General features: G+C 50.7%; 16 protein-coding genes across 16 annotated transcripts; 6 read left to right on the plus strand and 10 right to left on the minus strand.

The window, feature by feature from the left end:
• Positions 1 to 212: 212 nt before the first annotated feature.
• Positions 213 to 1952, plus strand: Pdw03_6076 (Oxidative stress-induced growth inhibitor 1; the record flags this gene model as incomplete). The annotated part of the gene is made up of 2 exons (XM_014683077.1): positions 213 to 237; positions 376 to 1952. The coding sequence occupies 2 exons, from the start codon at positions 213 to 215 to the stop codon at positions 1950 to 1952; spliced, it is 1602 nt and encodes a 533-aa protein (XP_014538563.1).
• Positions 1953 to 3553: 1601 nt separating this feature from the next.
• Positions 3554 to 4276, plus strand: Pdw03_6077 (Polysaccharide deacetylase (NodB), putative; the record flags this gene model as incomplete). Its single annotated transcript, XM_014683078.1, has 1 exon — positions 3554 to 4276. The coding sequence occupies one exon, from the start codon at positions 3554 to 3556 to the stop codon at positions 4274 to 4276; it is 723 nt and encodes a 240-aa protein (XP_014538564.1).
• Positions 4277 to 4375: 99 nt separating this feature from the next.
• On the minus strand, positions 4376 to 5534 carry Pdw03_6078 (MRNA splicing factor (Prp18), putative; the record flags this gene model as incomplete). Its single annotated transcript, XM_014683079.1, has 2 exons — positions 4376 to 4568; positions 4624 to 5534. 2 exons carry the CDS (start codon positions 5532 to 5534, stop codon positions 4376 to 4378), a joined length of 1104 nt encoding a protein of 367 aa, XP_014538565.1.
• Positions 5535 to 5874: 340 nt separating this feature from the next.
• Positions 5875 to 6693, plus strand: Pdw03_6079 (Sin3 associated polypeptide p18; the record flags this gene model as incomplete). The annotated part of the gene is made up of 1 exon (XM_014683080.1): positions 5875 to 6693. One exon carries the CDS (start codon positions 5875 to 5877, stop codon positions 6691 to 6693), a length of 819 nt encoding a protein of 272 aa, XP_014538566.1.
• Positions 6694 to 7510: 817 nt separating this feature from the next.
• Positions 7511 to 8032, minus strand: Pdw03_6080 (NADH:ubiquinone oxidoreductase, subunit NDUFB4; the record flags this gene model as incomplete). The annotated part of the gene is made up of 4 exons (XM_014683081.1): positions 7511 to 7564; positions 7641 to 7756; positions 7922 to 7957; positions 8014 to 8032. The coding sequence occupies 4 exons, from the start codon at positions 8030 to 8032 to the stop codon at positions 7511 to 7513; spliced, it is 225 nt and encodes a 74-aa protein (XP_014538567.1).
• A 407-nt stretch (positions 8033 to 8439) lies between these two features.
• Pdw03_6081 (Glutathione S-transferase) lies at positions 8440 to 9359 on the minus strand (the record flags this gene model as incomplete). The annotated part of the gene is made up of 3 exons (XM_014683082.1): positions 8440 to 8795; positions 8887 to 9272; positions 9322 to 9359. The coding sequence occupies 3 exons, from the start codon at positions 9357 to 9359 to the stop codon at positions 8440 to 8442; spliced, it is 780 nt and encodes a 259-aa protein (XP_014538568.1).
• A 1766-nt stretch (positions 9360 to 11125) lies between these two features.
• Positions 11126 to 11628, minus strand: Pdw03_6082 (uncharacterized protein; the record flags this gene model as incomplete). The annotated part of the gene is made up of 2 exons (XM_066101243.1): positions 11126 to 11467; positions 11554 to 11628. The coding sequence occupies 2 exons, from the start codon at positions 11626 to 11628 to the stop codon at positions 11126 to 11128; spliced, it is 417 nt and encodes a 138-aa protein (XP_065958183.1).
• A 177-nt stretch (positions 11629 to 11805) lies between these two features.
• Pdw03_6083 (D-lactate dehydrogenase, putative) lies at positions 11806 to 12849 on the minus strand (the record flags this gene model as incomplete). Its single annotated transcript, XM_014683084.1, has 1 exon — positions 11806 to 12849. The coding sequence occupies one exon, from the start codon at positions 12847 to 12849 to the stop codon at positions 11806 to 11808; it is 1044 nt and encodes a 347-aa protein (XP_014538570.1).
• Positions 12850 to 14680: 1831 nt separating this feature from the next.
• Positions 14681 to 15732, plus strand: Pdw03_6084 (Zinc finger, FYVE-like protein; the record flags this gene model as incomplete). The annotated part of the gene is made up of 2 exons (XM_014683085.1): positions 14681 to 15103; positions 15346 to 15732. 2 exons carry the CDS (start codon positions 14681 to 14683, stop codon positions 15730 to 15732), a joined length of 810 nt encoding a protein of 269 aa, XP_014538571.1.
• Positions 15733 to 16270: 538 nt separating this feature from the next.
• Positions 16271 to 16942, minus strand: Pdw03_6085 (Acetyltransferase, GNAT family, putative; the record flags this gene model as incomplete). Its single annotated transcript, XM_014683086.1, has 1 exon — positions 16271 to 16942. One exon carries the CDS (start codon positions 16940 to 16942, stop codon positions 16271 to 16273), a length of 672 nt encoding a protein of 223 aa, XP_014538572.1.
• Positions 16943 to 17337: 395 nt separating this feature from the next.
• Positions 17338 to 19122, plus strand: Pdw03_6086 (Bacterial Fmu (Sun)/eukaryotic nucleolar NOL1/Nop2p; the record flags this gene model as incomplete). Its single annotated transcript, XM_014683087.1, has 2 exons — positions 17338 to 17535; positions 17599 to 19122. The coding sequence occupies 2 exons, from the start codon at positions 17338 to 17340 to the stop codon at positions 19120 to 19122; spliced, it is 1722 nt and encodes a 573-aa protein (XP_014538573.1).
• Positions 19123 to 19247: 125 nt separating this feature from the next.
• Pdw03_6087 (Potassium channel, voltage dependent, Kv, tetramerization) lies at positions 19248 to 20697 on the minus strand (the record flags this gene model as incomplete). Its single annotated transcript, XM_014683088.1, has 4 exons — positions 19248 to 20230; positions 20281 to 20349; positions 20404 to 20529; positions 20580 to 20697. The coding sequence occupies 4 exons, from the start codon at positions 20695 to 20697 to the stop codon at positions 19248 to 19250; spliced, it is 1296 nt and encodes a 431-aa protein (XP_014538574.1).
• Positions 20698 to 21414: 717 nt separating this feature from the next.
• On the plus strand, positions 21415 to 21615 carry Pdw03_6088 (Alcohol dehydrogenase, long-chain fatty; the record flags this gene model as incomplete). The annotated part of the gene is made up of 1 exon (XM_014683089.2): positions 21415 to 21615. The coding sequence occupies one exon, from the start codon at positions 21415 to 21417 to the stop codon at positions 21613 to 21615; it is 201 nt and encodes a 66-aa protein (XP_014538575.2).
• A 648-nt stretch (positions 21616 to 22263) lies between these two features.
• On the minus strand, positions 22264 to 22682 carry Pdw03_6089 (uncharacterized protein; the record flags this gene model as incomplete). The annotated part of the gene is made up of 2 exons (XM_066101244.1): positions 22264 to 22360; positions 22411 to 22682. The coding sequence occupies 2 exons, from the start codon at positions 22680 to 22682 to the stop codon at positions 22264 to 22266; spliced, it is 369 nt and encodes a 122-aa protein (XP_065958184.1).
• Positions 22683 to 22824: 142 nt separating this feature from the next.
• Positions 22825 to 23552, minus strand: Pdw03_6090 (Translation elongation factor eEF-1B gamma subunit, putative; the record flags this gene model as incomplete). Its single annotated transcript, XM_014683090.1, has 2 exons — positions 22825 to 23436; positions 23499 to 23552. The coding sequence occupies 2 exons, from the start codon at positions 23550 to 23552 to the stop codon at positions 22825 to 22827; spliced, it is 666 nt and encodes a 221-aa protein (XP_014538576.1).
• Positions 23553 to 24137: 585 nt separating this feature from the next.
• Pdw03_6091 (Pyridine nucleotide-disulfide oxidoreductase AMID-like, putative) lies at positions 24138 to 25626 on the minus strand (the record flags this gene model as incomplete). The annotated part of the gene is made up of 5 exons (XM_014683091.2): positions 24138 to 24175; positions 24237 to 24544; positions 24596 to 24953; positions 25018 to 25359; positions 25419 to 25626. The coding sequence occupies 5 exons, from the start codon at positions 25624 to 25626 to the stop codon at positions 24138 to 24140; spliced, it is 1254 nt and encodes a 417-aa protein (XP_014538577.2).
• Positions 25627 to 25960: the final 334 nt, after the last annotated feature.

Here is a 25960-nt window from a genome sequence, read left to right on the forward strand (position 1 = left end):
TGGGGGCGTTCACTTTCCTGAATACCCTGCGCTACTCCGTGCAAATGGTCACATTCCCCTATGGCCCTACTGTCAACCTCTCGTGAGAAGGCAGTGTGACAGGGATCTCATCCTGATTTGATTGGATGATCTACTTTGCTTCCCTTACCCCATCGTATGTCTATATCAGTATGCCACACACTCCATTATTTATTTGATATACATCGCTGTCAATGGAAATTGACACTGTCATCGTCGGTACGTCTATAATGTTTGATTTGCTTGATTCTCAATGTTGAGCCCATTCGAGACTTTGCTCTGTTAGAGCCCCACATCCCTTCCCACGCTATTAAGAAGTACTTGTGAAATGGCCATTGATTGAACCGATTTCACCAGGCAATGGGCCGTCGGCCATGATCCTTTCATACATGCTCCATGGACATATTCCTTTCTACTCGTCTGACCCTCCACATCCCGATCATATCTTAGACGCCAAGTTGAAAGCGGCGCCAGAGATTTTGAATGCCGATGTGAATGCTCTTACGGCGCATTTTGACGCCTCGCGACTATCATACTCGACTCAGGCACTGCCCGTGAACGTATTACTGGACACACTTATACGGCCCAGCGTTGATGTAGATGAGCCCGGCTGCATCTCAAATATTGATTGGCGTTCACAGCCTGAGAAGGTTGTCTCACATCTTGTTTTTGGGAAGTCCTTGAAGCCTGGAGGCCAATGGACGGAAGATCCGTTGGGTGCAAGTTGGGATATCCAGACATTGAGCTATGCGGCAATGCTGTCCTTGCCCGGATATTCCTTTGCCGACCATCACAAAAAGACCACGGGCAAGGATTTACCATCATATACAAGGCCCACGCGGCGCGAAATCGCCGATTATTTTGCTGCTTATCCGAAGGCTGCGTATATCTACGATGCGTTTCGGTGTGGGGAAGTTTTGCAGGGTATCTCCCGCACCGCCACCGGATTTTACATTCGTTCCCATCACCTCCACTGCAAGCGCCTAGTCCTCGCAAGTGGAATCTTTTCCGAAATCCTCTCACCAGAACCGGTGTTACGTTCCTTATTTGAGACCAAGTCCTCGACTGACGTCCCGCTACTCGTCGTTGGATCTGGCTTCTCCGCTGCGGATGCCATCATCTCCGCCTCCCCTAACCAAAAGATTTTGCACATTTACAAATGGTCTCCGACTGACCGCCCATCGCCTCTCCGGGCCTGCCATCAGCAAGCATATCCAGAATATGCTGGCGTCTACCGTCTGATGAAACGAGCTGCCCTCATAGCCGAAGCTTCTGGTACATACCAGCGGCCAAAGTACCGCCGCGCGGCTTCGACACCATTCCTTGAAAGCCGGAATTGGGAAAGCCTTTACGAGGGTCTTCCTAACGTTGAAGTGACAGCCGTGGGAGTCCACGGCACTTTAGCGACAGTCACATTGAGCCGCAAAGATGGAACCGTTTTCTCTCGAACCGTGGGCGGCCTCGTATATGCAGCCGGCCGGCGAGGCCAGCTAGATTACCTTGATCCCGAGCTCCACCGTGAAGTGTTGGGGCAGGGCAACCCAAATGACTCAGCAGTCACCGGCCAGACCCTCCGTGCGAAAGCACTTGAGGACCTCGAGGTCGCACCGGGAGTTTACATCATCGGCAGCCTGACTGGAGATTCTCTAGTCAGATTCTCATATGGTGGGTGCGTCTATACTGCTGGGCATTTGATCGATGGCGAGCGGGACAGCCGCAGTGTCTGTAGTAGTTTCACGTCGTCTGCTAAACTACATGGCTCTTCGCTTTCCGTAATGAACGGCATGGATGGTCATCTTGTCTACCCAGATACCGACGGACTGAACCTAACTCGTGAAGACACCTTTAGCAAAATTTCAACAGTCACAGACCAGTCTGTTGCACGTGGTTGGTGGGAAACATTCTCCCGCTTGTGGAAAGGTCTTCCACGATGAGTGTTTTTTTTTTTACAAGAATATGTTTGCATGTATACCACGATCCTAATTGTCAAATTCTAGAAATTTCATGTAAAAACGCACATCTCTTGTTTCCACTCTCTTGTTTTCGAGAATTTCGATCCTTGCTCCCTCCCCCCCAAACTCTTGTAGCTCTCCGAAAAGGGACGGCGACTATATCACGCTAGTCCTAATCATTTAAAGGGCCGGAGGCTTAGACCTGCTTCTTTCTTTTCTTGGGGCGAGTGCATTTTTGATTCCAATCTTGGGATGAAGTTCCGGAAGGATGGGTTGTCGGGTTGGAATTCCCACTTGTTTTTTTTTAAAAGAAAGATGGTCTCAAGCGTTGGAGAGAATCACATCTTAGATCTGTCAATTTTGGTCAATTTTACGCCTTGATGAAAATCTTCGTTTGGTCTGAACTTGATGGTTGTCCTCAATCCAACAATTCTAGCCTCTTTAACCATCCGGCCTCATTTCGCGTCCTATTCAATTTTCTCCTTGAAGCTCTCGCTGATAGGCCGTAGGTCTGTTTATGTTTCCCATATGAGTTTTGTTTCGAGGCCACCGTTGTCATCCAAGAGCGACATTGTCTTGCGTGTTAATGCGTGTTTCTACTACTAGCCTTGGCAGATGACGATGTAGAGAATGAGAGCAATATAGATGTTATTCCAGTTGTCTTACGTTCCGGGGTGTGTTCTAATGGCTAGATCTGCTGAAATCACGAGGTCTTCATCTCTCTTTCAACCATTATAAAGTGGTTTGCCATGATGTAGATCCAAGGTTGATCCAAAGCTGGAAGGGACAAAACGTCGATCAAAAACATGAGAATACAAGCAACATTCCATCCTCCATAGCATGAGCGATGCACCTCTCACTCGGGGTTATGTATGGAAGAGCTTTCCGGTGACATCCAGGCCCGAGAATCCATCCCATCTCGCAATAATTGTGCCATAGCCAATGCTTGATTCCCATGGAATGTCCAGATTTCTCAAAACAGCCACTGATCTATTTCCGCTCAGGAGACGCAAATCCAGAGTTTGCAGCAATTAACCGAGGTCACACCAGAGTGACATCTCCTGCCCCTGAGACCTCGAAACAGGCAGAGGTGCCGTACAAGGGGTTTCTGAATTCATCATGTTTGTGTTGGACACAAGGTTCCAAGGTGTGCTGCGTCTGTTTCCGAAGATGATTTCCCCTTGGCTGATGGAAATGCGGGCATCGACATCCATGGCACAGGTGTGGCGGGAGGTGTGCTCTCTAAATTCCCCAATCCCAACGCGATAGGATTGGCTTCACTACCAGAATGTTGGCTAGAAGGTCGCCACTCATAGGTGTTCTCCATAACCTTGCCCAGATGGAAAGTGCCTAGCATCGAGCATCGAGCCTGTAGAGCTCCTATCCACTGAGAACAAACATCGGACAGCCAAGAGAAGTTGAAAAGCACAACGAGGGGGGGGGTTTTCTTCTTTTTTTTTTTTTTTGGAAAATCCCCAAAATGGCAAAACTGACCAGTTGATGCAGAAGTGGTCCGAGTTGAAATCCGAGTTGGACATCTCCCGTGAACTCGAACCAAACATCTTGGATCGTCCAAGCCAAACATGTTTCAAGCCATCCTCCCCACTTTGTTTCTCCTGATACCATTGTATTGCATATACAAACCGCCAATTCTGCTCATTCAGTACTGTGAACGTCGCTGGCCCGACGTGCTCTTCCGCGTGGACACAAATAAAAAAGTGGTTGCGTTGACAATTGACGACGCGCCCTCCATACACACACCTACAATTCTTCGTCTATTGCAATCGCACAATGCAGCTGCAACTTTCTTCTTGATAGGATCGCAGATCCCCGGGTACGAATCCGCCTTGGCTGATCTCGTCCGAGCTGGTAACGAACTCGCCAACCATGCCATGTTTGATGAGCCGTCCCGGGCACTCAGTGACGACGTCTTGGCAGATCAGATCCGAGAAGTCCATGCCAGAATTCAAGAAGTGTATGTCGCAGCTGGAAATTCAGCACAGCCTGAGAATTGGCTCTTTCGCCCTGGCTCCGGATTTTTCAGCTCCCGAATGAGATCGCTTGTAAAGGAGCTGGGATATCGGCTGGTGCTCGGCGATGTGTATCCGCATGACCCGCAGGTGCCATTCTGGAAATTAAATGCGAGCCACATTTTGAGTATGGTCAAGCCGGGGAGTATTATTGTCTGTCATGATCGGAGAGAGTGGACCGTGCCTATGTTGCAGAGGGTGTTGCCGGAGTTGAATCGTAGAGGGTACCGCGTGGTCACAGTCTCCGCGTTATTCAAAGAGACCGGTTCAAATTGATGTTCAAATGGATGGCGGAGAGCATATTGCGGGATATTTATGTACAAGTTCTTCTTCTCAAAACGTTATGGGGTATATTCGGACACTATTCTCAGCAGGCTAACCCATCATCTGCAATTGATCCTGCGGGGGCCAGCGGACTTGTGCAAAGCTCAAGCAGCGCTTGATACTCTGCAAATACTTGCGAGTTATCTCATCACTCAAAATGTGTGCCTGCTGGTCACTCTGATGAAGCTTCTCTCGTGCAGATCGCTCGTGAATACCAACCATGGTCACACCGATGGGCCACGCTCTATAGACATGTTAGCTTCATTCCCAACGTTCTCAAAGTGGCCGGGTCAACATACGCTTTACCAATGCTCACTCGTAGATAGGCATCATTTGCATCGACGTATCGCCGCTGCTGCGCCTTGTGCACGATCTCAACGATCGGTTCTAATAGTCCGTCCTCCAGCTCGGACTTCTCAAAGAGGCGGAACAACGGTGTCATATTTTCGCGTGATTGGGTCATGGCATTAAATGCTTGTTTTCCTTGGAAACTTTCCCGTACCGAAACGTCACGCTTTGCTAGTGCCTGTTCCCATTCCGACAAAACCATGTTGAAGTAAGATCCCAGCTGCCGGAAAAGGAACAGACGGCTGCCTTGGTCTTTCGGGATCTTGGCTGGAATGATCATCTGTCCACCAGACACGGGCTCCAAGGTGGTGGGGATAGGTCCGTCGGTCACCCTTTTCCTGGGAACAGCGGCTCGTTGAACCAGACGACGGTATCGTCGAAGACGAGCTGAATAGTCCTCTCCGAACAATTGTATTGGCGCATTCAGTTCTCGTAATTTTGCTTTCAGCTCCTCCTCCTCGATGTCTTCCTCTTCGTCACCGTTGACTGGGGTGTTTTCAGGCAGCTCAGGCAGACCGAGCCTCTGCCGTCGTTCACGTTCTTTGGCTAGTTCTTCTTCCGCCCTCCTTGCCTTGGACTCCTCGGCTAATCGTCGCTTTTTCTCCTCGCGTGCTCTGTTTCGATCCGCTTCTTCGTCTTCGAGCTTGCGCTTATTCGCCATGCGCTCTTCACGTTCACGTGCAAGTCGCCCTTGCTCTTGGTTGTAGGCTTCAATGCGAGCAGCTTCGACATCACCTCGTCGCATGTATTTCTTTTTTGGCACTGCGGGGGAACTTTTTTCGGTATCTGTGGCGGATGGCTTGGAGGAATCGCTACCCTTGGCTTTGGAGATCTCCTTGGACATTAGTGCAGCGAAATCCATGGTGGCAGAGTGATGCAGCGAGCTGCCTGAATAGTGCGACTGTGGCTCAAGGTAAAAGAATGTAAGCAATAAATAAGGTAGAGTTGCATCAAAGGACGAAGATGGATGTGGAGGTAGATGGCAGGAAAAGAATGATCGGCTTTGCACGTCAGAACCCGCAGCTTTTCGACGCCGCATTTGTCTCTTCTAGTCCACTCCCCTCTAGAATACCCCGAACAATTACCTCCAAGGACCTTTGTTCAAGCTTCAATTTAGATTCAAGTCATCACATCTTCCATTCTCCTCTATTTTCTCTTCATCCTCGGAACTGCAACCTCTGATTTTTACCCTACCGTCCATCATGGCCGCTTCGTCGCGAGAGGGGCCCAAACCCTCAATCAACCGCCAGACCACTGCACCTTTTCATTTGAAGCTCTTCTATCGAGTTAACAACTACAACCCTCTATCCGAATACAGCATCCCTGTACCATCTCGCCGCGGAGGACCTGTCAGCGGACCAAATGCCATTCGTCCAACATCACCTGTCGCATCAGCAGCGCTCCCACCACATCTGGAGATCTACACATGGCAATCATGCACACTTCGCGAGCTCTCACAGCTTCTCACCTCTGCTCTTCCATCTTTACTCCCTGATCCGCCCGTTGGCACCCGTCTCTGCTTCCGACTGATTTACCCCGACGCGCGCGGCGCGGCAATGGGCGGCCCCGACGCGCGTGGCCGATACTTAAGCAGGGATTTAGGCAGTGCTATAGTTGGTCCGAGAGACAGTCCATTGCGTGCAGATGACGACGAAGATAAGCAGGATGCACGACCTCGCCCTGGCCCGCTTCGTTTCCAGGGCTCCGAAGCCGACAGGCCCCTGCAGGATGCTCGATTCATCGTTGGAGACTACATTGAATGCGCGATTCTTGCACCGCTCGAGGACGGATCAATTGCGCCGGCGATCAAAGGCGCATCAGGCCCAATCATGGGACCCAGAGGTGGGGGTGGAGGCGGCATGCGTGCGTTCCGTGATAATGGCTATCCTCGTGGGCCTAGTCGTGGTGGTCCCCGTGGAGGTAGTGGTGGACCTCCGCATATGCCCCGAGGTGATTGGCATCGTGGCGAGCGATTGCCCGAAGGTGGACGCGGAGGCCGTCGTGGATGGGCACCATATTGAGAAGGACGAAGAGAAATCCAGTTCAAAAGCAATTTTATCAAAAGGGCGATGAATACCGATGTTGAGACACTTTGTGAATATCCAGTTTAGGACCAATGAATCAGTACCTTCTATCACATGCAATCCCATCAAAACATGAGGAGAATGGTGTTGCTCCTGCGGCGGTCTCCCTGCTCAAGAGGTGACTTTAACTTCCAAGGTTCATCCTTAACCAGATGAACAATTTTGGTTGTAGGAAAATCTACTCCATAAAACCGTCAACCCCATTTTGGCCTCTTCAATCGCCGTGAGTAGGTAGCCAAGGGTGGTGGGCATTGATCCTGCAGTCATACATACTCGTTCTTCAACTCTATCTGTCATTCTGATGTTCTACTACGCAAAAGCATACCAAGCTAGGAACATTGTGTTTTTCAACCTGATAAATGCTTACTAGCTATTACCATGACTTGGCAACTTAGTGACTAAACGCCTATATCTAGTCCCCTAAATTGTCAGGCAGGCACTAAAAATGCAAGATGACCGTTTTTTGGGTGGGATGCTCCGGGGCTGTACGTCTAGCCTTGGAAGGAACCCCCAAGTTTCACGATCGTGAGCAAGGTCAACATAATAAGGAAATCCATGCGGTATATGCTTGTAAAAGTACACGGCCCACGCAGAGGGCACCGGCACAAAAAGAAAGATTCGGGCAAAATCCCCTCGACACACAAGTATCTCTAACTTCTCGGTGTATAGTTCTCCATGTCGCGTCATGTCACAGTGGGTGCGTGATACGGGCTTGTTAACAAAACGGGAATCGAATTATGGAAGTCATCGCTGTCTACCACTCGGAGATCGTATCTCCCCGGCGCTTTCCACGGAGCTCAAATTTGCCCTACACATTGTTAGCGTGTGTTTCTCTGCGGGATTGCATTGCAATCATGATCAACCCATAATGTCTCATTCCATACCTCGTACTTGTAGGCAAAGTAGCCCAGGATGCCGGGAATCAGAGCCATGTAGACGAACGATATCCTGGCTTGACGCGGGGTCCAGCGCCAGTATTTGTAACGGTTGGCATTGAGTTCTATGGGCCCGTTAGTCAATCTTCAATGGGAAATAATGTATCATGTCGCGGGTGCTGAGTTCGAAAAGCTGCTACAAAATGCTCTGGTGTATGCTTGGGCTAGCGTGATGCGCACGTTTCACCCGGAGTCCTGGATCTTGGGAGATGGGGTTTGGGGGGATGTACCGTAGTATTTCTGGAGGGCCGGGTCAAGGATCAGAGCTGGACAACATGTTAGCGATCGAGATCATTGCACCGATAGGACTCTCAAGACTTACACTTGCTAGGACCAGCCATTTTTGCGGAAAGCGTTGAAGCGTGGACTCAAAATCGAGAACGCAGAACGCTTGCAAGTGTCGCCGGGATTGAAGTTGAAGGTCACATGATGATGAATCAGCCGAATGATGTAATCAGCTTTCGACCTCACATCCATTTACATGAAGATGAGGTACAAGGTTGATCATTTCAAATATCAAATGACGCATAATACTGTATTACTATCATTATTCATTGCATTCTTGCGGGATCTGCTCATTGTCGATGTCTATACGGAGTAGTCGCAAAGGCGCGCAAGCATATCCGAGATCATCCGCCAACCAAAGGTCCTCTATATCTCAGCGTTCACGCAACGGGGGTCATAATGAGACCTGAGAGCACTAAAGGGTTTAAAGAAATCCGTTGTGGCCTTCTCCATGATCTCTAGATTACATAGAGGCCGAGAACTTCCCTTCAATTTCCTCAATCTTCTTCACGGCACGCTGGTATCCCTCATTTCTCTCGAGCCGGTTAGCATACTCGACAAGAAGGGGGTATTTAGCCTTGTTCTTCTCCTCCTTCAACGACCGCGTGGTAACAGCGATTACTGGGAAACTCAGCAGGATGTCGGCAGCTGTCAGCTCCTTGCCGCATATGAACTCGCCACCCTCGGGAGATGTGCGGAGCTGTTCCTCAAGGAAGGCGAGGTTACCTTCAACATTGTGGGTCAGGAACTGATTCTCAACTTGCGAGGCCACGATGTTGGTAATAGGTCGAACAAAGAATGGTGGGGCGTTCCGAATGGCTGTTGACAATGTCAGTGGTGCTCCCAATGTTGGGTTATCAACGCCATGTGAGAGTTTAGAGGTTGGCGCCCGAAACGAAAGGTGACTTACAATCGTTGACAAGGGTCATCACCAAGTAAGGCATCAGGCTACCCTCCACATAATGCATAAAATAACGATAGCGCATCCACTCCTCGGTCTCTCCGCCCACCTCGCCCTCGCTACCGGGCGTGTACCGTTGTGGTACTAGCGTCGGTCGCGCAGTACTAAAGTGGTCACAGAGGTATTCCACAACTGCACCAGACTCTGCCAAAACCAGTGGTTTCGCGGCGCCCGGTGCCTGGATGGTTATCACCGGCGACTTGCCCAGCGGGTGGATCTCCTTCAGCTCAGCCGGGGCGAGCTTATCAGCTCGACGCTTGAAAATCTTGAGCTCATATTCCAACTGCAGTTCTTCCAAAAGCCAGAGGATTCTATGACTCCGAGATTGCTCGAGCCTGGAAGATGAGTTTATATGATTCTGAACAGACTGCGAAGGGAACGTACCAATAAAGGGTAATCTTGCACCCTTGATTGTTGGCCATGATTTTGTCTTGTTGCAACGTTGTAATGTTATGTTTGAGACAAATCCAAGTCAACAAAGGATAACAGGACTTGGAAAAAAAGGTCACGCACCTGGTGATGTCAGGATGGCCCGAGGTTTCCCAAGTTTATCTCCTAGAAGGGATAAAGCTCCGAGTGTAAATATTCTTCGTTCCAAGTCCTTTTCATAATTGTCTAGGCCTACCACCAACGGAAACGCATCATTCTATGATGATTCATTACGATAGTAGATCTTTGAATTATTTCATGGGGTTAATTTTGTCATTTGTTGGCTTGCGCCATCCGTCGTTGTCTATAACCGCCTCCGACATCAAAGCTTGGCCCTACAAGATAGTAAATCTTGTGTCTTTACTTCCTCCGCTTTAGCTCTGGGGTTATTGCACCCTCCTCCCCCCACCCCCCCCCCCCCCCCCTTTTTTTTTTTTTTTTTTCTCACCGGAGATTGCTGCTCTGCCTGGCCTGTATCTGCACAATGAATGGAGTCCATGAAAGCAGGTTTACCACGGGAGCTTAGTTCAAGGCAGGAGAAGGGGATTTTCAAATGTAGCTTCATCTTCCTTTCGATGCCTCATGACCCTCCATGATCACTTTACTTTCGCATTTCCCTGAATTCAAATTCCTTGTTCACACCAGAAGGTCGAGCTGGCGCACGCGGCGCATCGCGAACCGCGACTGGCCACCAAGCTAGGATCCTTGGTGGGCGGTGAGGGCACGTGCATCGATCGGCGTATAGATCAGACGCCGGGGCGTATGTGCTTGTACTTGTGCTTGTGCTTGTGCTTGGGGGTCGTTTTACCATTTGTGACTTTATGTTATATAGAATATTAACCGGCCCCTGTAATTAATTTGTAATTTTTTTTTCAAAAAATTACAGGGGCCGGTTAACTTCAAAACACCTCTTCATTCCCTGGATATTCGAATATTAGATGCATGTCTCACTCACAAGGCCGAATACATGCCTCTCTTCGGAATGGCGCGAAGGGCGCGAAGGGCTCGGATTTCCATCTCACTTCCCCAAGACCCTGCGTGAGAAGACGGTCCTCCTCGCTCCAGAATCATAGGGCTCTGTAAACAGAGTGAGTCGTACAACACGCAGTCTGGTTGAGCACCCGCGCGACAACGGCGTGGACCTCGTTTTCATCGCGCCCGTCCAAGCAGAAGACCCAGGAGCGCCGTATTTACGGGTGTGCGCTACCCTATCATCTAGATGCTACCATCGTCGATCCGTTCCATCTGTGGAATTTCTCCAACCACTCTTTCCAGGCAGATATCATCTACCTCGCTAGCCCAGCCTCGCTCGGGTTCCAAATTCTGCTACGGAGTACAAATCCGCCAGCTGCGCTCTCCGCCTCTAGGATAGCTGCCGTTTCAAACCAATTATGCCTGCCTATGCGGAAATTATGTTGCATGCACCGTTGGACACATTCGGCGTCTGGCTCCGGGCAACAATTTTAGCGGCATCGGTTCCGCACTCGGGCTGTATGTGCAATCTTTTTATCCGTACTTTGCAAGTCACAAAAATTTAGAGCCTGCGTATGTGCTGGTCGATCGACTCGTTCAGCTGGGTCGTGGTGTTGACACGTCTCTTTTCTCACCGACAGAGCGCGATGACCCACACCGCCGTCATATGGCACTTCATGGCGAAATCATCTTGATATGCGTTTGCCGCATCGCCTTAGGGAATGTATTCGAGTTTCTCGCTCAGGTCGAGCAACAGATGGCCGCAGACAAGCTCCCCTTCAAGCTGCTAGTTGTTAGCGGAAATCACAATTTGGCCAATGAAAATAAAGTCCAGCGTCTGTTTGACAGAGTCCGAGACCACGTTGTCTTCGCTGGAGTTCGCACCGGGTCCGCATTGTCCCGTGCGTATCCATCTGCGGATCTGTTTCTTCATTGCTCTATCACAGAAAATTTTAGACTGGTGGTCCTCGAGGCCATGACCAGTGGTATCCCAATAATCGCGCGAGATCAGGGCGGGCCCTGCGATTTTGTGCTTCACGGACGGACTGCCTATCTGATTCTGCCGCGCGATGGAGAGTGTTAAATTCATTTGATCAGGAATCCCGGGGTTCTGGGCGGGTAATCCGACCTGTAATGATAGGGCGGGTCTTCGAGCAGCTCCGTCTAGTGCTTGCTATGGGGATTATTTAATGTGGCTGATCTCTGTCGTCCCACTGGTCTTTCATGGAAGCTGAGTCCTTCCCCGAGCCGGGCAAGGCATTCGGGGTCAATTCCAGGGGACTCGTCCATTGCACAGTTGCTATGTATATCGACACTTGCCTATGCTCACATGCCCATCTATATAATTTATGTTGACGAGAGATCTGGAGGTTGAAAGTGATCGATTTGGTAAATTTCTAATATGTCAAATTTCTAATATGTCCATGCATAGATGCTGCATGTCCGGACACATGTCTCGGGCTTCCTTCAAAGCCTAACCGGCTCTTTGTCCACGGGAACTAAAACATGTCCCTCCGTTACCAATGAGTTCTTGCACGAGCGGGCCGAGACCAAATCAGACAGATTGCCGAGTGTGATCTCAGCGATCTCCGCGAGAGCCTCGCGCGTGAAGAATCCCTGGTGACCACAAATCAAGACATTGTGGAAGGTCATCAGACGCATCAGCACGTCGTCTTCAATGATCTCCCCGGAGTGATCGTTGTAGAAAAGCTCGCCTTCTGCTTCGTAGACATCCAATGCTAATCCGCCCAGCTGCTTCGTCTTTAGCGCCTGAAGGACCGCCGTGGTATCGATGAGCCCCCCGCGCGAAGTGTTGACCAGCAAGGACCCCGGTCGAATGCGCGCCAATGTCTCTTCGTTGATGAGATGCTTCGTGCTCTCCGTGAGGGGACAATGCAGACTCACGATGTGGCTTTCTTTTAGTAGGGTGTCGAGGTCAACTAGCGTCCCGTACTGACGGAATTCTTCCCCGGCAAAAGGGTCGTGCGCGAGTAGTCGGCACCCGAAGCCGTGGAAGATGCGCGCGGCCGCAAGCCCGATGCGCCCCACGCCGACGATCCCAACGGTCTTACCATGCAAAGTGTTCCCGAGGAGACCTTCAATGTTGAAGTTGCCCTCGCGGACACGATTGTAGGCACGGTGAGTCTTCCGATTCAAGGTTTGGATCAGGGCGACGGCGAACTCCGCCACAGCTTCGGGGGAGTATGCGGGCACATTCGCCACGAAGAGGCCTAGCTCTTCGGCAGTTGCGAGATGAACGTGATTAAATCCGGCGCATCGGAGCAGGATGGCACGGACCCCGTAGGCGTGGAGAGCTCTCAGCACGCGCTCGTCCAGGGTGTCGTTGACAAAGACGCACACCGCGTCGGAATTTTGGGCTAGTGGCACAGTCTCCTCAGACAACGCAAAGGCATGGTATTCAATAGCGCACAGCTCGGGAAAGTGCTGTGCACGCACCTGATCTAGATAGGTGCGATCGTAGGATTTGGCACTAAAGACCGCCACCTTCATAATTGCGTCTGTGATGTGATCTGGAGGGGTGGTGAGGTTGACATCTGGAAGTATAACCGCAGAGTCATGACGACATGGATGTTTTTGTATGACACCTGCAAGCGGCCATTTTGGTCAGTGTTCCTTGGTCCTTCCCCAGATTTCCGACTGCAACCTCCCGCATTCCAGTACCGACCATGGCCTCTCTTGGTGCTTTCAACTTCCCGCACTCTTGAAAACGGGATTGGACCTGTTCGATCTGCTACCCCTATTGAGGTAGTCGTTTGTTCCGAGAATGCACCATCACTGTAGGCGAAATAGTAACTCTCTACTCCGTACTGACACCAGTTCCAATGGCAACTTCTCCAAGGTTCTACTTTACCTGATTCTTTTTAGGTTAGAGGTATAACATTCTAAGGTTAACCTCGGCAATAGCTCCAAAACCAAATGTCCACAACTTCCCGAAGCCTTCTAGATGATTACTTTTTTCAGTCCTGCAGATGATCTAGCATTTTGGTTTTATTTCCACTCCCTCCGCCTTGATTGGATACACCGGTCACAGACTTCCGCGGGGCTCCGGCAGCCGCTGGAGGGTCCTCGGGGGAAGCCAATAGGATGATCGAAGATGCAAATGGGCCAATCAGTAGTCGATGATAAGAGGTGACGCCACAAACAGTCTAATTGGTCATGAATTTGGCGCTAATGAAATGAATTTCCGACATTTTCCCTTTTCCGATTTTCCAGTGCAAGTTCCGGCCTGTGAAATTGGCATTATCTGACTATTTACGGAGTACTCTGTCCTCTATACGGAGGCACTCTATACATAGTACGGAGTACATAATTTTTTAATATCCCGTGTTTCAAATCCCGTGCCTGTACGGAGTACGTAGTATCCGTACTCCGCTAAGAGGAGGGAAAATTTGGACATCTCCGACACCATCTAATTACCACTCAGAATACTCCGTATACTCCGTATATCGGCACTATCTCCCCAAAATGGACCTAGTGCGGATGCAAGTGGAGAGACCACAAAAGGAAACCTATCACTCGGGCTTCATGGAAACCGGTCTGAATCCTGGGTAATCACAAATAGCGGTCAAAAGAAAGACGAAATCATCTAGATCTCTACATTGTAGTCCTGATTAAGATTTCATATTCGGGGAAATCGATTTGAATGTGCCAGAAACCCAAAAAAAACCAAAAAAAAAACAGTCCGGACGGAGTACTCCGTCCACGATGTAGATGGAGTATACGCGGAAGAGACACACGGGCTACGTAGTACTTCAGGCTACTTGGCCCATGCGCATATGTAGTATCCGCCACGAAGTACTCCCAAGTAGAAGGCAGACAAGTTCTACCGACTCTCCATCCAGTCAAGTAGCACTTTTCGGGGACTATGTAACAGTATCACAAGGAGATTAAGTACTCAATAAGGATGAAGGACTCCCTTTTTACCTTTCCTCTCTTCCCCAAGGGCGTTTTTCCCTTCGCAACAACTTGTTCATTCTCATCTCCCAAATACCCATCTCCACTGAAATCCACTCTCTACGTACTCCGTGCTCCGTACACATCTCTTAGCTCCAACGTTCCTGTCTCCACTGACTTGGACCACTTACAGTTGATCCTTTTTTTCTTGCCTCTTCTCCGGCTGAACGGCTCTGTGTGGACGATAATTCCTTCTTTTGCCCCTCGGTCTCTGAACACTTTTTTTGCCGCTGAGCTTGGGATTACCCTTCAGACTCGACTCTTAATCGTCCGCCTCCCACCTTCTCCGACATCCCCGTCACTACATCTGAATATCCTTCCCCAATCTCCAAATTTCCATCATTCCACCCTCATCTTCTTTCTGACCATGGCGACTCATGTTTTGACCAACTCGGCTACCAACCAAATTTCGGTTTATGGTCAGCCCTCCCCAACCAACTCCGTCGCCAATACTCCCTCCAACAATTCCCCCACCTCCCCTCGCATGACTACCACTTCCCTGCATCAACTGCCTCTGCAATCGCGCCAGCTGCGTCCTCTTAAGGGTCCCCTCTATGTCCCTGCAGCTCTTCGACCCACTGCGCGACCCCAGAAATCGTCCCCTATTACCCCACCCCGCAGCTTGCATGGCTCTCTTGACAGCCTGAACGAGGACTCATCGGAACCTATAAGCCGACGCTCTACCATGGAGAGCCAATCCAGCGAAATTAGCCAGAGCGCCCAGCACGAGTGGTTGAAGAATGAGCATCTCGGTGCGGTAATCGGTCTTCCAACCCGTACACACTGGAAAGTGAGTATCCCGAGAAACAAAAATCGAGTCTTTCCTTGCCTTCCTGCGGCGCCTTTAAGAGGGATTGGGTTCGGTTTGGATTGCGCAGTTGTCAATGCAAATGTCGTGTGAGCTCGTCATTTCTCGGAAATGGCGTGCTGCCAGTCCACCGCCTCAGCCCTGGCGCATCCCAACCACACATCCTCTCGATCGCATTGGTCATCCTTTCTTACAGGACAACCCTGGCTAACCTTTCCCTTCAGGCTGACTCTGCCTCTTCCAATTGTGATTCTCCCACTTGCCGCTCCTCATTCGGCATCTTCCTGCGTCGCCACCACTGCCGTCACTGCGGCCATGTCTTCTGCGCCTCCCACACACCTCACCTCGTTCCTCTTGACCAGGATGCCCGTTTCCACCCCGAAGGTGTCCCGTCCCGTGCCTGTGACCTGTGCTGGAGCGCCCACCAACGCTGGGAAGAGAACCGCTCCGATCGTCTGACCAAAATCCAGAACATCATCGACTGTCAGCAAATTGGTGTGTCTGTTCCCGACTCCGATGGCATGAATGCCGAGGGTCCCGAGTCCACTCTGGGCCAGACTGGCGAGGTCGCTGCCTCCGTTCCTCGTGACTGGAACTGGAGCACCTTCTAATCGCACTACCCGGTTTTCTTTGGGTAGTGTGGCTAGCAGGACTCCTGCAGCTCGGCGTTTCACTCGATCTTAAGCTTTTCGCTTTCGTCATGCTCATGCATGATCTGTTTTTTTCTCTCTCTTGGCGACCATGGCTTTGGCGTTTTTAACAGGCCCTGGGCCTAGGCTTTGTTTCTTATGTTTTTCTGCAGTCATGTTATGACTTTTCATCGTGCCTAGAGGGGTTTCGTCGGTCCTTAGCGACCCGGTTGATTTCGGTTTATGCTTGTCCTTCTTTGGTTTTTTTTTTTGCGTTGCGTTGATCAGGATACCCCGTCGGTTTTTGTTGCGCGGCGATCTTATTTGTTTCTTTACTGGTACCTGATCCTGGGGGAATGTGGCAGGTTAACAATTCCCTCTGTTGATATCTAGTTCGATTTAGTTCGATTTAGTTCGATCGAGTTGATTCCATTGATGTCGAATCTTGAGTCTTTTTCTCTCTACTGATAGGCTATGTTTGCTCTCTGTATTACGTATTTTCTCTCCCCGTAAATACTTGTCAATCCAGAACCAACCGCCGGAACATACCCACATGCTCAATCCCTTCCTCGTCCCACCGACCCAGTGATTGATCGGTTTCAAATCCAAGCCCAGTATACATCCCTTCCACATCCACCTGAGCATGCACAAGGACCAAGCCCCGCCACGGAATCGGCGTAACAGGTGACTCCTCCTTCTCAGCGATCTGCGCCGCCGCCTCGTCTATCTCTGCTGCATGCACAGCCGCCCACCCCAGTGCCGTCTCCACTAATCGTCGCCCAAGTCCGAGGCCGCGGAACAATGGCATGATTGCCACCCGGGTCAGCTTGATACAGGGTTCGTGCGCCCAGTCGTACTCGGGCCTCCCTTGTGCGATTACCGATGGCGGTTCCGTGACATGCGCGTGAGGCACCTGTGGCGGGGGGACCAGGCGGATCACCCCCACCGGCGTGGAGCTTGCGGTGGAGTTATTGTAGAGCACCCAGTGCCAGCTGCGGGCATCGTCGCTGTCGATCTCAGAGTCTGCGCTGCAGTGCTGCTCGTTGATGAAGACGGCCTTTCGGATTATCATTGCATCATGAAAAATAGTGGTGTTGGTGTTGGTGCTGGTGTCTTGAGATGGGAGTGATAACTTTGCGCTGGGTCCTGGGGGCAGCTGCATTGAAGTGCTGATCCTTGGGTTTGGTGTCATTTTGGTCGGTTATGGGATATTGAACGCTAAAGGGGTTCAAAGGCAAATATGGCGAAGATTCAGGGAGTGGAAGGAATTCAAATGTCATTATAAAGAGGCGGATCCGGAGATACAACATAAATGCGTGTTATTGAAACCATGAAAATTTGAACGCTACCCATCGTTGATCGAGATCTGATGAAAGACAAAAGAAACTACAACATACAGTCTTGTCGTGGCAAACCCACACCACATCGAAGAGCTCATTCTAATCAGCTTGAAAGGCATCCGCTGCACAACCTCATGATCCAAACGATGCAATCCAATGCAAACAGAACAAACGTCAAACCCCCATTTTTTGTTCGCGAAAGTCCTCAAAGTCCTCAATTTTCTCCGACAAGCATTCCAAACTCCCAATGTCCCTCTACTTTGATGCGGTCGCTATCCTGACCGCACCCTCCTCAGGGGGCTCGTTCAAGTCCCGGATTTACAGTGCTCGGAACCTGCGTGCATCGCCAGCGCAAATTTATGCCTTGATCACCGAGGCTGCGAAATGGGATACGGTGCTGGCAGACGTCATTGACAAATCAGGCATTCTCTCCCTGGAGCGCAAGGTGAGATGACCTCAGTGAAACCACTGGAGATACCTACTGATTGACTAAGTGATTCCCATTTAGCTCTCTCCACTCCTCGCTCTTCTCCTCGTTCATGATCATCTACTCGCGAAGAAAGGCATTGCCGCACCGGCAACCCACACACTCCGCCAGACCGTCGAGCGTCACAAGGCCAGGCTAAAGGCTGAGTTCACCAAGGCCCGTGTCCGTCGAGGGTGCGCCTCCGTCGAGCAATTTAAGGCTGTTGTAATTCGTGAGAAGCGACTGGCCGATGGAACAAGCCACTTTGTCTATCCGCGATGGGTGCGAATCAACAACATTCGCACTACCCTCGAAGAGCAGCTGAGCACTACGTTCAAATCATACCGTCGGGTAGATACCCTTGCAGAATTGGCCCCAGAAGACGAGCTGGAAAGTCGAAAGCCAGAGCCTCGATTGTTCATCGATCCTAACATTCCAGATTTGGTGGCTGTGCCTTTTGGCGCAGACTTCACTGCCTCCTCTGCCTACAAAAATGGAGAAATCATTCTTCAGGACAAAGCGTCCTGTTTCCCAGCGTATCTCCTGTTGGGTGACCGTGGGCCTAGCGACCCATGGGAGGGCGACTTGGTTGATGGCTGTGCTGCCCCGGGGAACAAGACCACGCACTTGGCGTCGCTTCTGGCCAAACAACAAAAGGGCAACAAAAACAGCAACCAGAGAATCTTTTCCATGGATGCATCTACCGTGCGTTCCAGAACGCTGCAGAAAATGGTTGGTCTGGCCGGGGCTGACTCAGTCACTGTGCTGCAAGGTCAGGATTTCCTCGCTCTTGACCCGGAAGATGAACAGTTTGAGAAGGTTACTGGGTTATTATTGGATCCCAGTTGTTCTGGCAGTGGAATCATCGGCCGTGACGATGTCCCTCAGTTCACACTCCCTGTCGCGGCAGCATACAAGGCACCCAAGTCACATGGAAAGAAAAGAAAGCGTCCAGACAACGATGACGAAGCAATTGGCGAGCAGTCGAAAGCCACCATGGGAAATCCGCAGGCTGAGCCCACAGATGAAAATGATATCGCGGATGGGACGATCGACCCGGAGCGACTGACCAAACTATCAAGTATCCAAGCACGAATCGTTGAACATGCTCTGCGTTTCTCAAATGCTACACATGTGACGTACAGTACTTGTTCGATTCACCTGATCGAGAACGAGGGCGTCGTGGCTCGCATTTTGAATTCCCAGGTTGCCAAAGAGCGCGGCTGGCGTCTCCTGCGGCGGGATGAGCAGCCCGAGGGCTTGCGTCGATGGCAGAAACGCGGCGTGCGAGAGGAGCGACCGACCGAGGGAGAGACAGGGCCATCGGGCACGGTAGATCTCTCTGAAGAGGCACTAGAAGCGTGCATTCGATCCTGGCAAGGGGATGCAGAAGGTCTCGGAGGATTCTTCGTCGCTGGATTCATTCGTGACCCTGCGCACGCTGTCACTGCCGTTCGAGTGAAGGACCTTGGACATGATGAGCACCCCGAGAGCGTTGGGAGTGATGAAAGCGACGAAGATGGAAAAGATAAAGATGATGAAGAATGGGGAGGATTCTCCGACTAGACAAAATTACATTAGTGCAAGTTTGCCCAACCTGCAACATTTCCAGAGGGCACCCTGCTTGAAATTATGCATCCAAGTCTTCTGGCGTATTATGCAATTTAAGACTTGAACAGAGGTACAGGCGACTAAAGGAATTTCCGTGACCGGTTTCGGACCTGTGAACTGGTGTAGATGTCCAATTTGACACCTACCAAGACAACCTCGTATGCCCCGGTATGCCCTGTCTGCACTTGTAATCGCCATTGCCCTGTCCGAACAACCCAGGGCCCATCATCCGTGTTATCAACCCGTGCACGTTTAGCTGGATGCACACCATCGGCGCCAGCTTCGGTATTGGCTCTCGGTATCATCAAATGCTGAGGGCCATTTTCTCCATCCACCGTGAGATCAGTTTCACGGTCAACACGGACCTTGATTGGAACCTGGCCCAATGGGGGATGTGAATCAGGCAGGTTCATTTTCTTCCCTACCGTCTGTAATAGACTGGCAATTCTTTGTTTTGACACACCTAAGAAGTCGGCGCGCATGCTCGTCCGGTGGATCAGACTGGTTTCGTCGCCGATCTCAACCACCAGATCGGCGGCGCTCTTATCTGCAAAGGGGCGCGTGTATGTGACCATCCCACCCGCTGCAGGCGACCCAGAATCTGTATCAAAAGTAAAGTGGATCCCAGACGGTCGCACATCCTCGAGCCGGATGACGATTTCCGAACGATGACTGAAGGGATTCGTCGTTATCTGATGCGGTATCAACTTTTGTTCCAGGCCGCGCAGGTGGAAATAACGACAGTCGCGTAGAAGCGCAGCCCGGTGATTCTCGTTTCTAATGTGTAGCGGATACCCGCGCAGCAGATGCAGGAGCTCATCAAAGACATCTGCAGATCGGTTCGGAACGCTTGGGGGGATGATGGCCGGAGGTCGCAGGAGACCCTGGCGGTCCAGGCCTGGGAACACTTCCAACGGAGAAGCAAAGAAGGCGGCAAATCCGAGGGAAAAAAAATTTGGGGTATCCCCGGGACCTGAAAATATATCGCGAGGGATCTGGAAGTGTCGGTCGCCGATTTGAATAAAGCATTCGGACTCGAACAGCTGGGACATTAATCGAGGCACTGTTGGGTTAGCAATTACCTTTAAGGTACTTGGACAGGGGATAGCTCACATGTGTAAAATTGAGCATCTGCGAATAGCTTCACGAATTGCCCGCCATCCTGGGGCCGGACATGGTAGCCTGGATGCACCTGTTAGCTCCCTTCACGTTGTGTTTGTCTATGGACTCTCATACCCTGTAGATGTCTAGCGATCTCGCGGAATGTGGCGGGATCACGGTCGATATAGAGAGTCCTGACGTTGGTTGCATCTTGATTTTGAAGCAATTGATCCTCGAAGAAGCGTGAAAAATACGATGGAGCTGTTTGAAGGGTCAGTTCAAGTTGAACGGAGGAGAACAAGCGCATTTACCATCAGAAGCAATCGAAGCACCCGAGAGACGAAAAATTTCAGAACCAACTTGGATAGAGAAGACCTTCTCTGTAGGTAGAGTACATTTGCTAGGCCGAATGAGAGTGCGCGTCTCCATGGTGTGGTGAGAGAGGTCGAGGACGACGTTGGAGGCGGAGAGATTACATTTTTTGCCTGTTCAAGGCAACACTCCCACACACAACTACACTACACATTACCATTATACCATTATACCACTTGGTAACCATGAACTTGACTTGGAATTTCCTATGGTCAAGGATAACTCGAGTCTCATCCGCGCAAAGTTGTTGATTCTCTAACATGGCGCTGGAACTCGGCAACTTCCCCCGCAAATGAGCCCGTGGGCGCCCTTGTTTCAGAGATCGAAGGGGATCTACCTCTTCGGGGAATGGGTGGGAAGCTAGGCTTTGAAAGTGTCGGGCAATGTATATTCACACGGTCTTAAGTGGTCGACAGGAGATTTGAGACCCCACAAGAATCAAAATCCATGTGCAACTACTCCACTCAACCGAGGCTTCATCTCCGGGGTTCTGGGATCGTGTGCTTGGGATGCAATGGATGAAGGGGCTGGCATTGGCATGGAAGTCACATAACACAGGAGTCTGTTCTCTCCATGATCTTCCATGCCAATAAAGTATCACTTCTAACTCTGAACTATGCACCTGGTGTCATAGTGGGACTTTGTTGAGCTAGCAGTATTTACAGTCATTCGTCGCCTGTGTACGGAGTACCCAGATGGACCCCTTCTCTCTTCGCCCCACAATCTCCTTTTTAATTCTGCTTCCCACCATTCCTTGCCATTGGAGCCTGAACTATGAGAGCTTTGTTTGCCCTGGTTCTTGCAGACATGCCAACCCACACTGTGTCCATTTACACCCCGAAGGATGTCCCTATTCCGCCATCGCCTTCTGCCACTTACTTCTCAGAGGTGCAATGGAAGACACTCTATGCGCTGGCCGGTGCGGTTGTGCCCTCCATCCATGCTGCGGCTACTGTCAAGTCATCAAACAACTGAGTGACGTCAGATGCAGAGTAGCATTCTGCCGTGTCAAGCTTGTCAGCCATCATTTCTGGACCCGATGCCATAAGCATTGTCACCCAGAAGCTGCAAGAAAACGTTTCTTCGAACCAGCATTTCCGGGCTAGAATGGAGCGACTCAAGGGTGATTATGTGCTTGACGCGGGAAGGAATGGATTTGGGCTGATCATGAATGCGCTCAACACCCGTACGGGCTCGATCACTCCGATCTAGGACCAACCAGTGGAATTTCATGAAAAGATTTTACGTGGATGGGACACCTCTCGATTGCCTCTCCACGCCATCTACCGAGGAGTCACTGCCGTTGTTAAGAAGTTTGGGATTATCAGTAATCCAACCATTGGCTGATTCCTGGGGTTACCACGCGTCCCCGTTCATGGCAACCTCGTGGACGATTTCCAATATGAGCTTTTGAAATTCCCTTCTGGGGACCGGCCGGAAACGATTGCGATCGACGTCGTTATCGTAGGAAGTTGCTGTGGCGGTAGCACGACCGCAAAGAACCTAGCTGAAGCGGGCTATCGAGTGCTGGTTATAGAAAAGTCCTATTCCTATCCATCCAACACATTCCCTATGGGTGCGAATGAGGATTTCTCAACCTGCTTGAGAACGGGGGTGCTATATTCAGCGATGATGGCACGATGGCAATCTTAGTGGGCTCAACGTGGGCCAGTGGTGGTACAAAATGCACATCAGATGGGTACCTGCCGCATGAGCAAGTCTTCTAAATTAGGCGTGGTGGATCCGGATTGTCAGGTCTGGGGCACTGACGGTTTATACGTTATGGTTGTATCTATCTTCCCTCGCGCTAGCGGTGTGGAACCAATGGTCACTACCATGGCGATCGCCGATTGGGCCAGCCGAAATCTCGCGCGGACGTTGGGAACGGCACGAGGTGAGGGCAGCGTGATGGTTCGTCTGTGATGGGATGGCTGGCCGTGAGATATCCCTTCTGGGTTTACCTTGCCCATGCGTTCTGTACCGCTTAGACCGACCACTTGAAAGCCAGGTTTAAATACTTTGTTTGATCTTTCTAGCACCATGCTGTAGGTTTGGGGTTTTTTTTCGTTTTCGTTTTCGTTTTCGTTTTACCTGATTCAAGTGCTTTGTGAGGCGAAAGATGATATTTTATTCTTATTCCAATCAGGTGCTAATGTTGTCTTCGTTTTCTTATCACAATGAGCTTCAAGCCTGGGGACCCTGACGCTTCTCAATGAAATTCTTTTCACCAAAGGCCTCTTTAACGCCCTTGACCTCAATGATCCGCTCGTACCAGGCGACCACAGAGGGGAACTTCTGGCGCATCTCAGCATCGATGGCCATGGAGAAACCCCAGACCAGGGCAGCGGCAATAGTGATATCAGCCAAGCTGGGCTTTTCGTTGCTCACGAACCAGGTGCGGTCCTTGAGGTGAGTCTCCAGACATGCCAGCGAGCGTTCCAGACGCGCGATGTTGGCCTCCTCGACCTTCTCGTTGTAGGGCTGGATACCAAAACGCCACAGCACCAACTGCGTGACAGGGTCCAAAACCTCACACTGTGCATGGCAGATCCATTGCCGGATGGTGGCGCGCTCGGCGGGAGTAGCTCCAAGGAGCTGTTCGGCGGCCGGGCCACTCTCGGCAATGTATTGGGTGATGGCGTCCGACTCGAACAGGGTTGTTCCATCGGCGGCCTCAAAGGCGGGCACCTTACCCAAGGGGAACTTGGACAGGAATTCCGGGGTACGATTAGTCTGGCCCATGGCGAATTCCGGAACCACCACTTCCAGGCCGTTCAGGTTGGCCACAGCCAGGGCCTAGCAGGGGTGTTAACTCAGGGCTCTGACCGTTCTGGCCAGGGTGTGAAGGGTTCTCTTACCTTCATGACCCGAGGGCTGGGCTGATAGGAGTAGATAGTACCGAATGGTGCCATTGTGGATATAAATGAGGTTGGATGTACAGTTTACAAAGTGAAATGGAGGGGTGTTATATATGAAGCCAAAGAACGGGGCGGAATCAGGTGGAACCCGATTTCTAAGCAGAAGGATTGATTTGTACAATCAGGATTTTGATTACGGAGTCAATGATGTCCAATTTCTGTTTCACATTACAACACAGAGGGTGGTGAGTCCTGGAGACCTTGGGAGATGTAGATGACGTGTTCTCCCCTCGCATCTCCACTAGGCGTACCTTTCTTTTATGTGGCAGTGCATTTTTTACTCCCAAGACTCAACCACTTGAAGATTCTCGATCATTCTCCAAATATCTCATTGCGTACTTTTATAGCTTTTTCACTCTTCGCCTGCGAGATATTCGGGCAAAGACAAAATTAAGAATTCCCATTGAGTGTGGTAGGTTGACTCTTCTTTCGGAGCTCAACTCGCACCAAACGACTACCAAAGCCCATTGCATTCGGCTAGTCATTGTCCAAAAGAACAGAAGAGAAAAAGTTCTATATTACCAGATATCAAGATCAAAATGAAACTTAACCTATCCCAGCTCTACCAGGCCCATGCCTCTAGCATGCCTCCCCGAGACGCATGTAATTCCAGCAAACTGCAACTTGAGTCAGCTTTTCAATTCACGCCATTTTTAGATGATAAAAAAAATTTCGCACTTGTATGTCCCATATCTTTGCCAAATAAGGTCTGCATCAGGTCTTCGCCCTCCCGCGTGCCCTCGCTCGGCGTAAAACTGACGGCCGTTTTGCCGAGAGCGAGGCCTATCACAGCCGGGAATGGCTGCAAGGTCTGATAGTCTGGTTTTCCACCAGTGCACTCTGCCATCATGTGCTGATGAATGTTAAGTGCCGCGTAATGGCCCATGTGCATTGCACCGCCACAGCGCTTGATACCCTCCCACGCAGTGAGGTCTCCTACTGCCCAATGATGCTCTGCGTTGGGAACGGCACCGGAGAATTGTAGTCTGCAGTGTTTTAGAGATGTTCTGCGGGAAAGGTCGAAGAAGGAGCCTTACGAGCGGTGCACTTTGATATATCCCTCCTCGTTCAACGCCTCCTTCGGCAGATATGTCGACGTTGGAATGGGTTGAGAAATAGCGTTTAGAATATGGCCAGCTTTGAGTTGTTGGCCATCACCGAGCGTGAGGTTCCAGACCCGTGTCCCATTTTTAATGCCCAGGGGGGTCGTATCGAGAGCGCGTTGTCCTAGGATGATCTCGACCCCTGTATCGCGCAAGATAGAGTCTACGCGTTCGGCAAAGAGATCCGGCAACGGCTCCGAGGACAACAGGCGCTTTCGAGAGTGGATTAGGGTGACTTTCTGCTCTGGGTTAAGGATCTTTAATTCGGCAGCCATCTCCACGCCCACAGCGCCTATCCACGAAAAAAGGACGTTGGTCGGGAACGAAAGTAGTCGAGGGTGACGGATACCACATACCTCCACCGATAACAACGATACCCTCGCGGGCTTGCTTTAAATTCATCATATGGTCTCTGGCTTCTTGGAGGAACCCTTCTCGCCGCAAGGATTGGGGAACGGTGGGGAAAGACCGACGCAACCCCGAGCCTGCAATCAAGTAGTCATAGGACTCCGTGCGGCTGCTATTGGTCTTTGCATCGATTATATGGGCGACTTTGGCGTCCAAGTCAACCGAACTGACCCTTCCTTGGATAAAGCTGAGATGTGGAGATTTGAGCCCGGGAACATCTTCGAAACGAGTCCAAGCCTCGGACGCGAACTTTTCACAGGCCAGAGCCTTTGGGGATCCGATCAAATGAACTGCACATGTGAACGAAGGTTTCATGGTGGGCAAGTTGTTGATCTTCTGGGGAGCTTACAATAGCCATCTCGTTTATCAACCACTGTGATATGGATTGGGATACGATGCGTAGGAGTCTCAGATTCGGTACTGTGGTTGAAACGGGTGAGGCGACCCTGTGAAAGATCAAGAAGGGCCAATGCAGCCGATAGACCGCCATAAGAGCCGCCGATCACAAGTACTCGGAAGCTGCGAGACACAGTTCGGACAAAGTCGTTGGACGGCATGATAGGTTGAGAAGAAGAGGTGTGATACGAGCAATAGCCGAGGAAAATAGCCAAATGGAAAGGACAAAGGAGACTGGAGAAAAAAGGGACTGAGAAACACTGTCAAGGAACTGAGCTACGTATCCGAATAAAAGTTGAGAAAACACATCTTCTCGTCCTCGGATCATGCGGGTCCAGATCTTATCAGATTGAAAGCGACATCGGATGTGGCGCACCCATGGTTGCTTCCTTGTCCTCTCCTTCCATGGTCCATTGCTCAGATTTATCCGATCCGATGGCCACCTGAAAGGTGTTTTAAAACATCCCTCGGTTGAATTGACTTGGCGTCAAGTCG

This window comes from Penicillium digitatum, chromosome 6 (genome assembly GCF_016767815.1).
Source record: "Penicillium digitatum chromosome 6, complete sequence".
Classification (NCBI taxonomy): domain Eukaryota; kingdom Fungi; phylum Ascomycota; class Eurotiomycetes; order Eurotiales; family Aspergillaceae; genus Penicillium; species Penicillium digitatum.